At 51.7% G+C, this 11146-nt stretch overlaps 1 protein-coding gene across 1 annotated transcript in view; it reads left to right on the forward strand.

Moving 5' to 3' along the window:
- Window positions 1-5539, forward strand: part of Lrrn2 (leucine rich repeat neuronal 2) — a 62220-nt gene extending 56681 nt beyond the window's left edge. The window contains exon 2 of the mRNA XM_028764727.1: window positions 2532-5539. Within this exon, the coding sequence (XP_028620560.1) occupies window positions 2738-4927 (2190 nt within the window). The 5' untranslated portion in view covers window positions 2532-2737 and the 3' untranslated portion in view covers window positions 4928-5539. The remainder of the gene's footprint in view (window positions 1-2531) is intronic.
- Window positions 5540-11146: the final 5607 nt, after the last annotated feature.

Consider the following 11146-nt stretch of genomic DNA (forward strand, 5'->3'; position numbering starts at 1 on the left):
AAGGAAGGAAGGAAGGAAGGAAGGAAGGAAGGAAGGAAGGAAGGAAGAAAGGGTGGAGGGAATCAGAGAAGGAGGGAGTGAAAAAGGTCTTATGTGGCAGGAGCACCCCCCAACCCTGGAAAAGGAGACGCTAACATTTCTATGACTCTCGATATGAGCAACATGCCCATTTCAGTCTCACGATGGTCTTCTGTAAGAAAATAAAAGAAACATAAACCAACAGATGCTTGGAGAGGTTGTGCAGTTTTCCCAGGGCAGAAGTAGAGCCAAGTTTGGTGTCCTGGCATCTGGTATGGAAGTGTGGCACTTAGAACCATTTGAATGACAGGTGCTTCTCACCTTGTTTCCTGCATCTTCCCCACCCACAAAGTACACCCCGAGCCCCCTGCCCGCTCCGTGAGCCCCAGGTACCAGTTGAGCAGCTGGTTTCCCAGGGCTTCCGCTGAACATGTATGCAGGCAGGCATGCATGTGTGCACGTGTGTTTGTTTGCCCTGAGATCTATATGACAGCACACACATATTCCTACGCAAACCTCTGTGCCTTTCAAGTCACCGTTGTTTTTCCCACCTTCAGAAATAGCTGCTGAGAAAAGTGGGCCGCAGTCAGATGTACATAGGCTTGCTGCTCTCCTCGGTGGAGGCTGCTCTGCCCCCACTGCTCCCCGCCTAGCATCCTGGAGCAGGATGATGAGACAAAGAGCCCCAAGTGGCCAGCTCAAGGTGTTGCCTGGAAGGTGGTAAACACCAAAAGCTTCCCGCAGCTTCCTGGCAAGGAGATCTCACCCAGAGGATGGGAGTGGCACCAATCTGCTTCAGGGCAGCCAGTGCACCTTAGCTCTAGGTTAAAGCAAACTGGGCCTGACCTGGGGTGGGAAGAGCGCTGTCTAAGCAGCACTTTCCCAAAGCTGGGCTTATTTCCTATCCATGGCTGCTTCCCAGCATGCAGAGTAAAGCCTAGTTCTTTTGAGTTCTTCCGGACCCATGCAAACCAGAGGTGTGAGTGCTTCGCTCTCGGGCCCGTTAGTACCGTTTCGTATCAAAGGAGCTGGTCAGAGTCTTAGTGCACATTCTGTACACCTGCCACTGAAGATCTACCAGATCAGACCTCTGCTTAGGAGGCAGACCAGGCCAAAGAGCAGAACTCAGAATCCAGCCCAGTTATGTGAAAGTCTTCTGTTCTAAGCCAGCCAGGCAATACACCCTGGTCTGAGAGAAGACAAATTGATTTTCTACACCCAGGAGGGAGGAAACATTCTGGATTGGGTTCTGGGTAGAAGAGACCTCCTTGGGGAAGGGGCCTTAAGGACACAAATTTGAACCCTATAGTAAGCATCAGCCATACCCTGTGTTACAGGTGTGTTGTGAGGGCAGGGCTCTGGCCAGAGGAAGCTTTCTGGATGGCTTGGTCAGGGCTGGGACAACACTGCACCAGTCACAGTGTCAGCCCCTTACCCCCAGAGGTGGAGGCTTATTGCACCCTACTGCCTGTTGTCCCCAGAAGTTCTGCAGCCCAAAAGAAACTCTGTAAGATATGACTGAGATTGAGCCTTGAAGAACACATAGAAGTTGTCTGAGAGAAAAGAGACAAAAGGGGATAGCATGTCAGGGTGACCTCACCCCCAAAAGGTTTGTGCAGAGAGCCTGCGTGAGAGAGAAACAAGAGAAACCAGGAAGGGGCAGATCAGATTACAGAAGACCATACCTACAGGGCTGAGGTACAGTCCGGTCCCTGAATATCTGCCGGACAACCCTAAGAGGCTGTTGAAAAAGGAAGGCCCATGCCTTCAGAGTAGAAAGTGGCCATAATCCAAACCTCACCCAGGAAAGCCTAGGCAGACCTTGGGTAGAACCACCCCAGCACCCAGAGAGGCCTGGGAGACCCCTGGAAGGATCACCCCAGCATACCAGAGAGCCTAGGCAGACCCTGGGTAGAACTACCCTAGAACCCAGAGAGCTTAGGCAGACCTCGGGTAGGAGGGCCCCAGCCCATGTGATTGTGGGCTAAGAGCCTCTATCCAGTTCCAGAGTTCCAGGAAGCCCATCCATATTTTAGAGCTGGTCTGTTTCCACTGCCTCCTTCCTCCTGCATCATCAAAGAAATGTCTAGAAACGATCATTTATCTCACTTAACCAGTGAGCTAAGGAGGGAAGGAACGAAGAGTAGGAAAGGTCAAAAAATCTATTCCACATTTATCTGGATTTCATTGACGACAATTTCAGCCCATCCATTCTCCTTCCCTCCCAAACACTCACACATAACCTACTATAACCCCCACCATCACCTATCACTACCCTCCCCTCACCACACACACACACACACACACACACCTACGTTATCCCAAGACTTCCCTCAAAGACTCAGAGTCACTCCTTCCCTGAGAGGACTCTGAAATGTTGAGGACTGCAGGACAGGGTCTGGTTCACATCCCGCTCCTGGGCTCCTCTGGTTTCTGGAGCCCACCAGGGGAGGCTAGAGGGATGGATCCAACCCTCAGCCCTGCACATCAGTAACTCTATTGTCTCCTTCCAGGGCCACCCGATGAGGAAATGAGTGGGATGTCCCAGTCCAGTGCACAAAGATGAGGACCCACACCCAGGACGGCATGAAGTGATATCCACCCACCCTGTGTAGAATGACTGCCCTGAGAGGGTGGTTCCCCAGACCCTGGCAGGGCTGCTGAACCTCAGTCTGCAAGCCTTGAAGAGCAGGACTCTCCCCTGCCTTCCAGTTCCACCATGAGGCTCCTCATGGCTGTCCTCTTGCTATCTTGGGCGGCTGGTACCACCGCTGCAGTGCCGGTGGTACCCTGGCGCGTGTCCTGCCCGCCTCAGTGTGCCTGCCAGATCCGGCCCTGGTACACACCCCGCTCATCCTACCGTGAAGCCACCACTGTAGACTGCAATGACCTCTTCCTGACGGCAGTGCCCCCAAGGCTCCCTGCAGGGACACAGACCCTGCTGCTGCAGAGTAACAGCATAAGCCGGATAGACCAGACTGAGCTTGCCTATTTGGCCAACCTCACGGAGCTGGACCTATCCCAGAACAGCTTCTCAGATGCCCGAGACTGTGATTTCCAAGCCTTGCCTCAGCTGCTAAGCCTACATCTAGAAGAGAACCAGCTGAGCCGGCTGGAGGACCACAGCTTTGCTGGGCTGACCAGCCTACAGGAGCTCTATCTCAACCATAACCAGCTGTGCCGCATCTCCCCCAGGGCCTTTGCAGGGCTCAGCAACCTCCTGCGACTGCACCTCAATTCCAACCTGCTTAGGACCATTGACAGCCGCTGGTTCGAGATGCTGCCCAACTTGGAAATCCTCATGATTGGTGGCAACAAGGTAGATGCCATCTTGGACATGAACTTCCGGCCCCTGGCCAACCTGCGCAGCCTGGTGCTGGCAGGCATGAGTTTGCGGGAGATCTCAGACTATGCACTGGAGGGACTGCAAAGCCTGGAGAGCCTCTCTTTCTATGACAATCAGCTGGCCCAGGTGCCCAAGCGGGCATTGGAGCAGGTGCCTGGGCTCAAGTTCCTAGACCTGAACAAAAACCCACTGCAGCGGGTAGGGCCAGGAGACTTTGCCAACATGCTGCACCTCAAGGAACTAGGACTGAATAACATGGAGGAGCTGGTCTCCATTGACAAGTTTGCTCTGGTAAATCTCCCTGAGCTGACCAAGCTGGACATCACCAATAACCCACGGCTCTCTTTCATCCATCCCCGCGCCTTTCATCACCTGCCCCAGATGGAGACTCTCATGCTTAACAACAATGCTCTCAGTGCCTTGCACCAGCAAACAGTGGAGTCTCTGCCCAACCTACAGGAGGTGGGGCTCCACGGCAACCCCATCCGTTGTGACTGTGTCATCCGCTGGGCCAACGCCACAGGCACTCACGTCCGTTTCATCGAACCACAGTCCACCCTGTGTGCTGAGCCTCCAGACCTCCAGCGCCGCCCAGTCCGGGAGGTGCCCTTCCGGGAGATGACAGACCATTGCCTGCCCCTCATCTCTCCCCGAAGCTTCCCCTCCAGCCTGCAGGTAGCCAGTGGAGAAAGCATGGTACTTCACTGTCGGGCACTGGCTGAACCAGAGCCTGAGATCTACTGGGTCACTCCAGCTGGAGTTCGACTGACACCTGCTTGCTCAGGCAGGAGGTACCGGGTATTCCCTGAGGGGACCCTAGAATTGCGGAGGGTGACAGCGGAAGAGGCAGGCCTATACACCTGTGTGGCTCAGAACCTGGTAGGGGCTGACACTAAGACAGTGAGTGTTGTGGTCGGCCACGCTCCCTTCCAGCCAGGCAGGGACAAAGGACCAGGCCTGGAGCTCCATGTGCAGGAGACACACCCATATCACATCCTGCTGTTTTGGGCGCCTCCTCCCAATATAGTCTCCACCAACCTCACTTGGTCTAGCGCCTCCTCCCTCCGGGACCATGAAGCTACTGCTTTGGCTCGACTGCCGCGGGGCACCCACCGCTACAACATTACCCGCCTCCTTCCGGCCACAGAGTACTGGGCCTGCCTGCAAGTGGCCTTTGCTGATGCCCACACCCAGTTGGCATGTGTTTGGGCCAGGACTAAAGAGGCCTCTCCTTGCCACAGAGCCCTGGGGGACCGGCCTGGGCTCATAGCCATCCTGGCTCTTGCTGTCCTCCTGCTGGCAGCTGGGCTTGCAGCCCACCTTGGCAAAGGCCAGTCCAAGCAGGGGGTGAGTGAGAAGCCTCTCCTTCCGGTCTGGGCTTTCTGGGGCTGGAGCGCCCCCTCTGTCCGAGTAGTGTCCGCACCCCTTGTCCTGCCCTGGAATCCAGGGAGGAAGCAGCCCAGATGTCAGCTGGAGAGACAGTGCCACCACCATTGTCTCAACATTGCTGAAGCTCCACCAGGTCTCAGCAGTAGAGAAATAACTAGGACAACTCTACACTAAACGGGACATGATCTGGGCCAGATGCCTGCCAGGAACATGGCATTGATTGATCCACGTGCTTGAGGCCTGGCAGCTTGACCAAGAAAGATGGGGTTCTGCAGCTCCGGGGGATGCTTTCGCGGCCCCCAAATGGTTGCTATTGCCTTTTGGGGGTCCTCAGCTGCGATTCTGAGGAGAGTGTCCAAGGAACAGGAAGGACTCTGCCTAGAGCCTCCTACTGCCCCAGAGGCTTCTGGGCCTCAGCTTGGCTGTCCCCTGCCTGTGTCCCTAGGCCCTTGGCCCACAGGAAATGTCCCCTTCTCTTCTCTTTCTTTGTACAGTCTCAGTTGCTTGCTCGTCCCCCTCCTGGGCAAGGGCTGAAAGGGGCTTCTCCTACTGTCTTGGGAGCCCACCCCAAAAGTGGGAGTGTCCCCAGCTGGATCTGAAGGATATTTGGGGAGAGAGGTATCCAGGGATGCCTCATCTCATAGTCTGGGCTCTGAAGTTGACTTTCTATAGGCAGTTTTGTATCTTTGTGGAGAAATGTGTCACCTGTCCCCAACCCAATTCACTCTTTTCTCCTGTTTTGTAAAAAATAAAAATAAACAATACCAATAACAATGGGAGAAGGTGATCCTTTGCGCGCTGGGTATAAGAAAATCTTTTGGGTCTCTTCAGACCCTAAAGGTGACAGGGGTGGGGGCTGGGCATCATAAGAGCTTGGAGAAGAAAGAGAGAGACCTGTGGTTTTCCCTTTTCATGTTCATTTCTAGCCACTAGGTCTGCTCCAAACCCAAAGTCTCCCCATATCAGGGAGCACAAGAGCTAGGGGGAAAGAAACAAATTGAGGAGAAAGAACCAGCCAGGAAGAGCGTGACACAGGCAAGGAGAAGCAGAGTGGGAGAGAAAGATGGAGACAAAGGGAGGTGTGGGGAGGGAGTGGAAATTTTCATCCCCAAACCTGGTCCCCCTTTTTCCTCTGATAAGCAGTTAACATGACAATGCACAGGATGTGCTTCCCAGCCTGTTTGTAATTAAACAAACCCAAGAGGCAGAATCATACAGAGAATCGCTCATCGCAAATCATGAAGATAGCAAGAACTCTGGCTCGCAGGCAGGATGGAGCATGGGTGATTAAGGCTCTGAGGAGGGGATGGTGATGTGCGAGAAAATCACTGTTTCTCTCTGAATTCCATTCTGCTATAGTTCACAGTGAGCCTGGTGTGATTTGGTTGTTCTGTTCTTAACTGATTGACTCTCCTAACTGAGAGTGAAGAGGAACATCTGTTGGAAACCCAACAGGAACAAGGCTGAAAGGGGTTGCTGGGGGGCCAGGCCACAGGTGATGCCAGAGGCCCCTGGGAAATTGAGCTGTCGAAAAGACTGAGGTTCCTGAGACTCATCAAACCCACCCAGGAGTATGAAAGTCACCCTCTGTTACAGAAGGTAGACTTGGTGGACACACCCAAGCCATCACAGGTGGACACCAGATCAGGATCTGCACACTGAGTCCCAGGAATGTAAACTGAGATGAGTCCCCAAAATCAGAGAGCAGCATCTCCCACAGCAGAGCACTCAGAAGCTGCCATCTCTGTGGTGGAGACTCTTACACCAGTCCATAGTCTCCCAACAGACCAGGTTACATACAGATGGCTGGCTCTGCCCCTGTGTTTCCCATATGCAGTTCTAAAGCAGACGCTGCCTCTGAGCACTACACTGGGAATCACTGGATCCCAGTCTGGGATGGCTAGAGGTTTTTATACCCACTCCATGCCTCTGCCATCCTCCGCCTTCTGTTTTATGTTTGGTTTTTGAGGCAAGGCCTATATAGTCAGGCTGTTCTCAAACTGGCAATCCTGGTGTGTTTGGAAGCCCTGGACTGGGTGGGAAGACCCAAAATCCTGACCCCCATGGGGCTAAATTTAGATCTGTAGATGAAAACGTCACATTAGATGGTGTCCCAGGTTAGATGGTGGAGAAGGGTGTGTCGTGGGTTAAATATTGCAGAGAGAGATGAGCCCCTGCCTCAATTAAGAGCAGGGAAACTTGTCATCCCCTGGGGAGATATCACCCAGCCACAAAGATCCAGAACCCTGCACTGCTGCTACCCAGCTCCTCAGATCCTTAGGAATGAAGTCCTGCCCTTCTGCAGGTTTACTAGTTGGCTGCCTCCAAAGAACTAAGCAGGGTGAGGTGGAGAGCAGAAGGTAGCTAGAGACTGCTTTCTTGGAAAGAGAAATCCCATTTTCCAGGGACAGCTAGTTAGGAGCATGGAGGGAAAGCATGTGGGTCACCGTGTCACCAAGAAGATGGGAATGAACTGCCTCTGCCTAAGATGGTACCAAGCTAGACATGAGTCATGGTCAGGTGCGTTACCACCAGGAAGGCAGGCAGTGAGACCTTTGCCTTCTTCATGATGCTACAGCCTTCCCACCTCCCCCACTGAGCAAACATTAAGCAAACATATCTTGAAGCCCACACGTGTGCATGCCACTTGCAGGCCTATGAGGGCAGACATGGTAAGGGCCCATGCCAAAGCAGGATGAAGTGAGTTTGTGGTATCCACCCCCTCCCCACACACACACACTTACACTCAGTCTGGTCACTGAATCACAGCACATGAGATTGTAGGTCTAGCACAGATGGCTATTGGTACTTTGTTGGTCTTTGCACCAAAAGTTCCATGTTTCAGGGACTCTCTCAGCTCTGAACACACTGCCATGGTTGGCCAGTACAGACCAGTGAGCTCTCTCTCCATCCACTCCCTTCCAAACAACAGTGACTCTATGGGTACTGTCCTTAGAACTGGAGATACAGACGGAGAAATAAAAATGCTCAATATGTTGATCGAAATGAGGACACTGGAGGAAAAATATGTCCGGAATGAATAGAAACTGAGGGCTTTTGTTTAGTTATAAGGTCGTGATATTTGAGCAAAGATTTAGTGGAGAAAGCTACTTTCTTTCCTTTTGATGAGTGTTTCAGGCCAATAGAACATCAGGGATGAAGACAAGAGCACGGTGGCCAGCAGGTGGGTGGGGGCAGCAGATAGAGGGGGAAGGGGAGGACAACCGTTCGGCCTGAGGTCTGAGCGGCCGCAGTAGGGTTGGGCCTTGTAGGCTACCGTAAAGCACGACTTTCCTTTCCTGTGAGATGGGAGCCATTGGAGGGTGTTGTGCAGACATGGCATGATTTGACATCAGGAGATTCCTTGATTACCAGACTGACAGCAAGGGTTACATGTCGGAAGTGGATGACCCAATAATGACCTGTCTAGTCATCTTTCGGGAACTTGGCAAGGGCTGTATATTAAACCTCTGTGATTCCTAAATGTACCTTTTCCTATATTTGGAGATTAAACCCACCTGTTCTTTTGCTGTCTTCTGACCCCTGTCCACTTCCCCACAACTCTTCAAAAATAGTTCTTGTTAACCAAGCCTTCACCGTGGCATTTGTAGACTGCACTTTGCCAATCTCATAAAACAGGTAGAAGTTCATTTAAGGTGGTGGGAACACTCTTTGCCAGCCTTCAAGTCTACATCACTTGTGTTTTCTGTGAATGTGTGTCACCAGGGAGTTGGCAATGCCATGAGTGAGTCACACTTTCTCTCCCACCAAATGCTACCAATGCCATGCCTGGTCTAGTGCAACGCCTGCCTGCCTTCCTGGTGACTTTACCAGTGGATGCTCCTCAGGGGAGTCACAAGGGTCAGGCCACCTGCCTCAGTCTACCTTGCATGGCTCTCACCCATTTGAGCTACTCTTGCAGCCTCCCTTTATTGAAGAGTATCTCGTATGTTTGTAGGAAGGCAGCGATGGCTGGCATTGAGCACTTCCTGAGTGCTCATCCCAGTAGCAGGAATCTCCCATGTGCGAAGCCATTTTATTCTCCGCTGCCCCATGAAGTAGACACTATCACCTGTTTTACAGATTTAGAGCTGAGAGCTGAGGAAGTGTTAAGTGAGATCTCCACGGTCACACAGCTACCAAGTGGCTGGGGCAGATTTAAATGCTATCTGATTCTGCTCTACTATATTCAAATCCATATACTTCTGGCTGTGCTTCATGGTGCATACAGCTGTAGTCTCAGAACTTCCCAAGGCAGAGGCCAGCAGATTTCTAAATTCAAGGCCAGCCTGGTCTACACAGTGAGAGCCCCATCTCAAGACACAAAAACAAACCCATACACCTTAATTCTAATGTTTATTTTTGAGACAAGACCCCATGAAGCCCAAGCTGGCCTCAAACTCACTCTGTAGCCAAGGATGATCTTGGGTCCTCCAACCCCACCTGCCCATTGCTGGAATTACAGGTATATATCACCTTGCCCGGCTTCAAATTCACATATTTTAAAAGTATGTCAAAAGTTTTTTGAGAACACGAACCCTTCTCAAAGCTCTGTGCATTAGAAAGTTCCCCGTGCGGCCATTTTATTTTTAGATACTGCCCTCATTAGGAAAAAAAAAAAAAACCCTCAGGATAACTTGCAATTTTATTGTCAGGACTTTAGTTTCTCAACCCCTTGAATGGCGGTGTCATGAGAATCAGAGCTGATGACTCTTTCCCCTGAAGTTCAGAACTGTGCTTTTGACAGATCTTAGCCATACCTTCTCATCCCTCATCCCTAGTTCTCATCAATCTCTAAGGCTCTGTTGTGGCTCCCCCTAGAGGCTCTCGCTTTCCCATTGGTCACTTTAGATGAGCTTTGTTGTGTGTGCTCACATGTGTGGGGGTCGTTCTTACATCTTGAGCTCAGGGCTCAGCTAGGTAGGTCCTGACTTTATTAGGCTGGATACTAAGCAAAACTATATACCAAGTGTGCACCCAGATGGCAGAGGGTCCTTATCACTGTTTCCTCTGCCTCCGGGACTCTGAGAGTATGTGTTAGAAAACAGTTTTCCAAGCAGCCAACCATTCCAAAGTCCCCAGAGCCAGTCCCCTTTCATTCCCATCCAAAGGCTGCTGCTTGGACTTAGTCCTTCATTGTCCTGTTAGTCACGAGTACGGACCCCATCCCTGCCTGTACCACCTGCACCACCCTGTAAGCCTTTATACTCCTCCAGGTTCCACTTTCTGCATCTTCCACCGGAGAGCCCCTCTACCTTGTTAGTAGAAGCTCCCAAGCATCAAAGCACACGAACACGCACATGCACATATCCTTCACCAGCAGTGCACACAGAAGGAGCATGGTTTGTCGACCACAGTTTGTCCTTCTTCTGGGTACCTTAAACTTTAAAAATGATAGCTTCCTTGGCCACAGAACACTGATAGGTTGAAGGATTACTACAGGGCTATTATTTATATGGTTGCCACCCTTAGGACCCAGAAGGACCAGGATGTCAACCTGTAAGAAGCTGAGAATGAGCCCAGGCTCAACCTATTCTCATGTCCAAGTGTAATGTGAGGCCATGTCAATTATGACTCAGACATGTAGGCTCATCTCCACATCGATTCTCATTTGCTGAGGAAATGTCAATGAGTCAGCAGAACAGATATTATTAACTCTCCTTTACAGGCGAGGAAGGGTGAAGCCTAAGAACATTTAAGCAACTTAACCCAAGGTCACACTACCAAAAAGAGTCAAACTGGAATCAAGCCCAAGTCTTCTGAGTTCACACTCTCCTACTCTTGCTCCTTCTCCATGGAGATCCAGGAAGCAGGCTGAGGAGTGGGGCACTGCAGCACTAGAAAAAAAAAAAAAAAAGAGTCAGGTGGCTATGGAGGAGAAAGAGGCTTGTTCTCAGCTGAGTGCAAGTGTTCGGTGTGATCACAGGACACAGGCATGGGGCTGGCCAGAGCAGGGACAGGATGGGGGAGGGATCTGAGAGGCACCCTCCCAGAATGAATGGCCACAGCTGAAGCTGCCTCCTCAAAGAGCCTTCTAGGGCCGGTCTATGCTGTATAAATAAGCCTGGATACTACTGTCTCTCATCACCTAACAGTGATGAGACTCCAGGCAGGGCAGGGTTGGAGGCGGGGAAGCTGGAAGGCCATTCCTCACAGTCCCTCCATGACATCGAGTGATTTCACAGCTGAACCACGGGTCGCTGAAGTACTGACCTTTCTGTGTACACGGATGTGTGAAATGTTCTGTAGAGAGCATCTTGGATTTAGTAGGATTCTGGACTGTCAAGGAGGCCTGCCTTAGAGGTTTGAGAATCTCACTCGGTGCTGCGGGATTCAAGAGAACGGTTGTGAGCTGCCGTGGGAAACAAAGCCACCCACAACGACTTGAGAGCC

This window comes from Grammomys surdaster, unplaced genomic scaffold (assembly GCF_004785775.1).
Source record: "Grammomys surdaster isolate TR1022 unplaced genomic scaffold, NIH_TR_1.0 145, whole genome shotgun sequence".
Taxonomy (NCBI): domain Eukaryota; kingdom Metazoa; phylum Chordata; class Mammalia; order Rodentia; family Muridae; genus Grammomys; species Grammomys surdaster.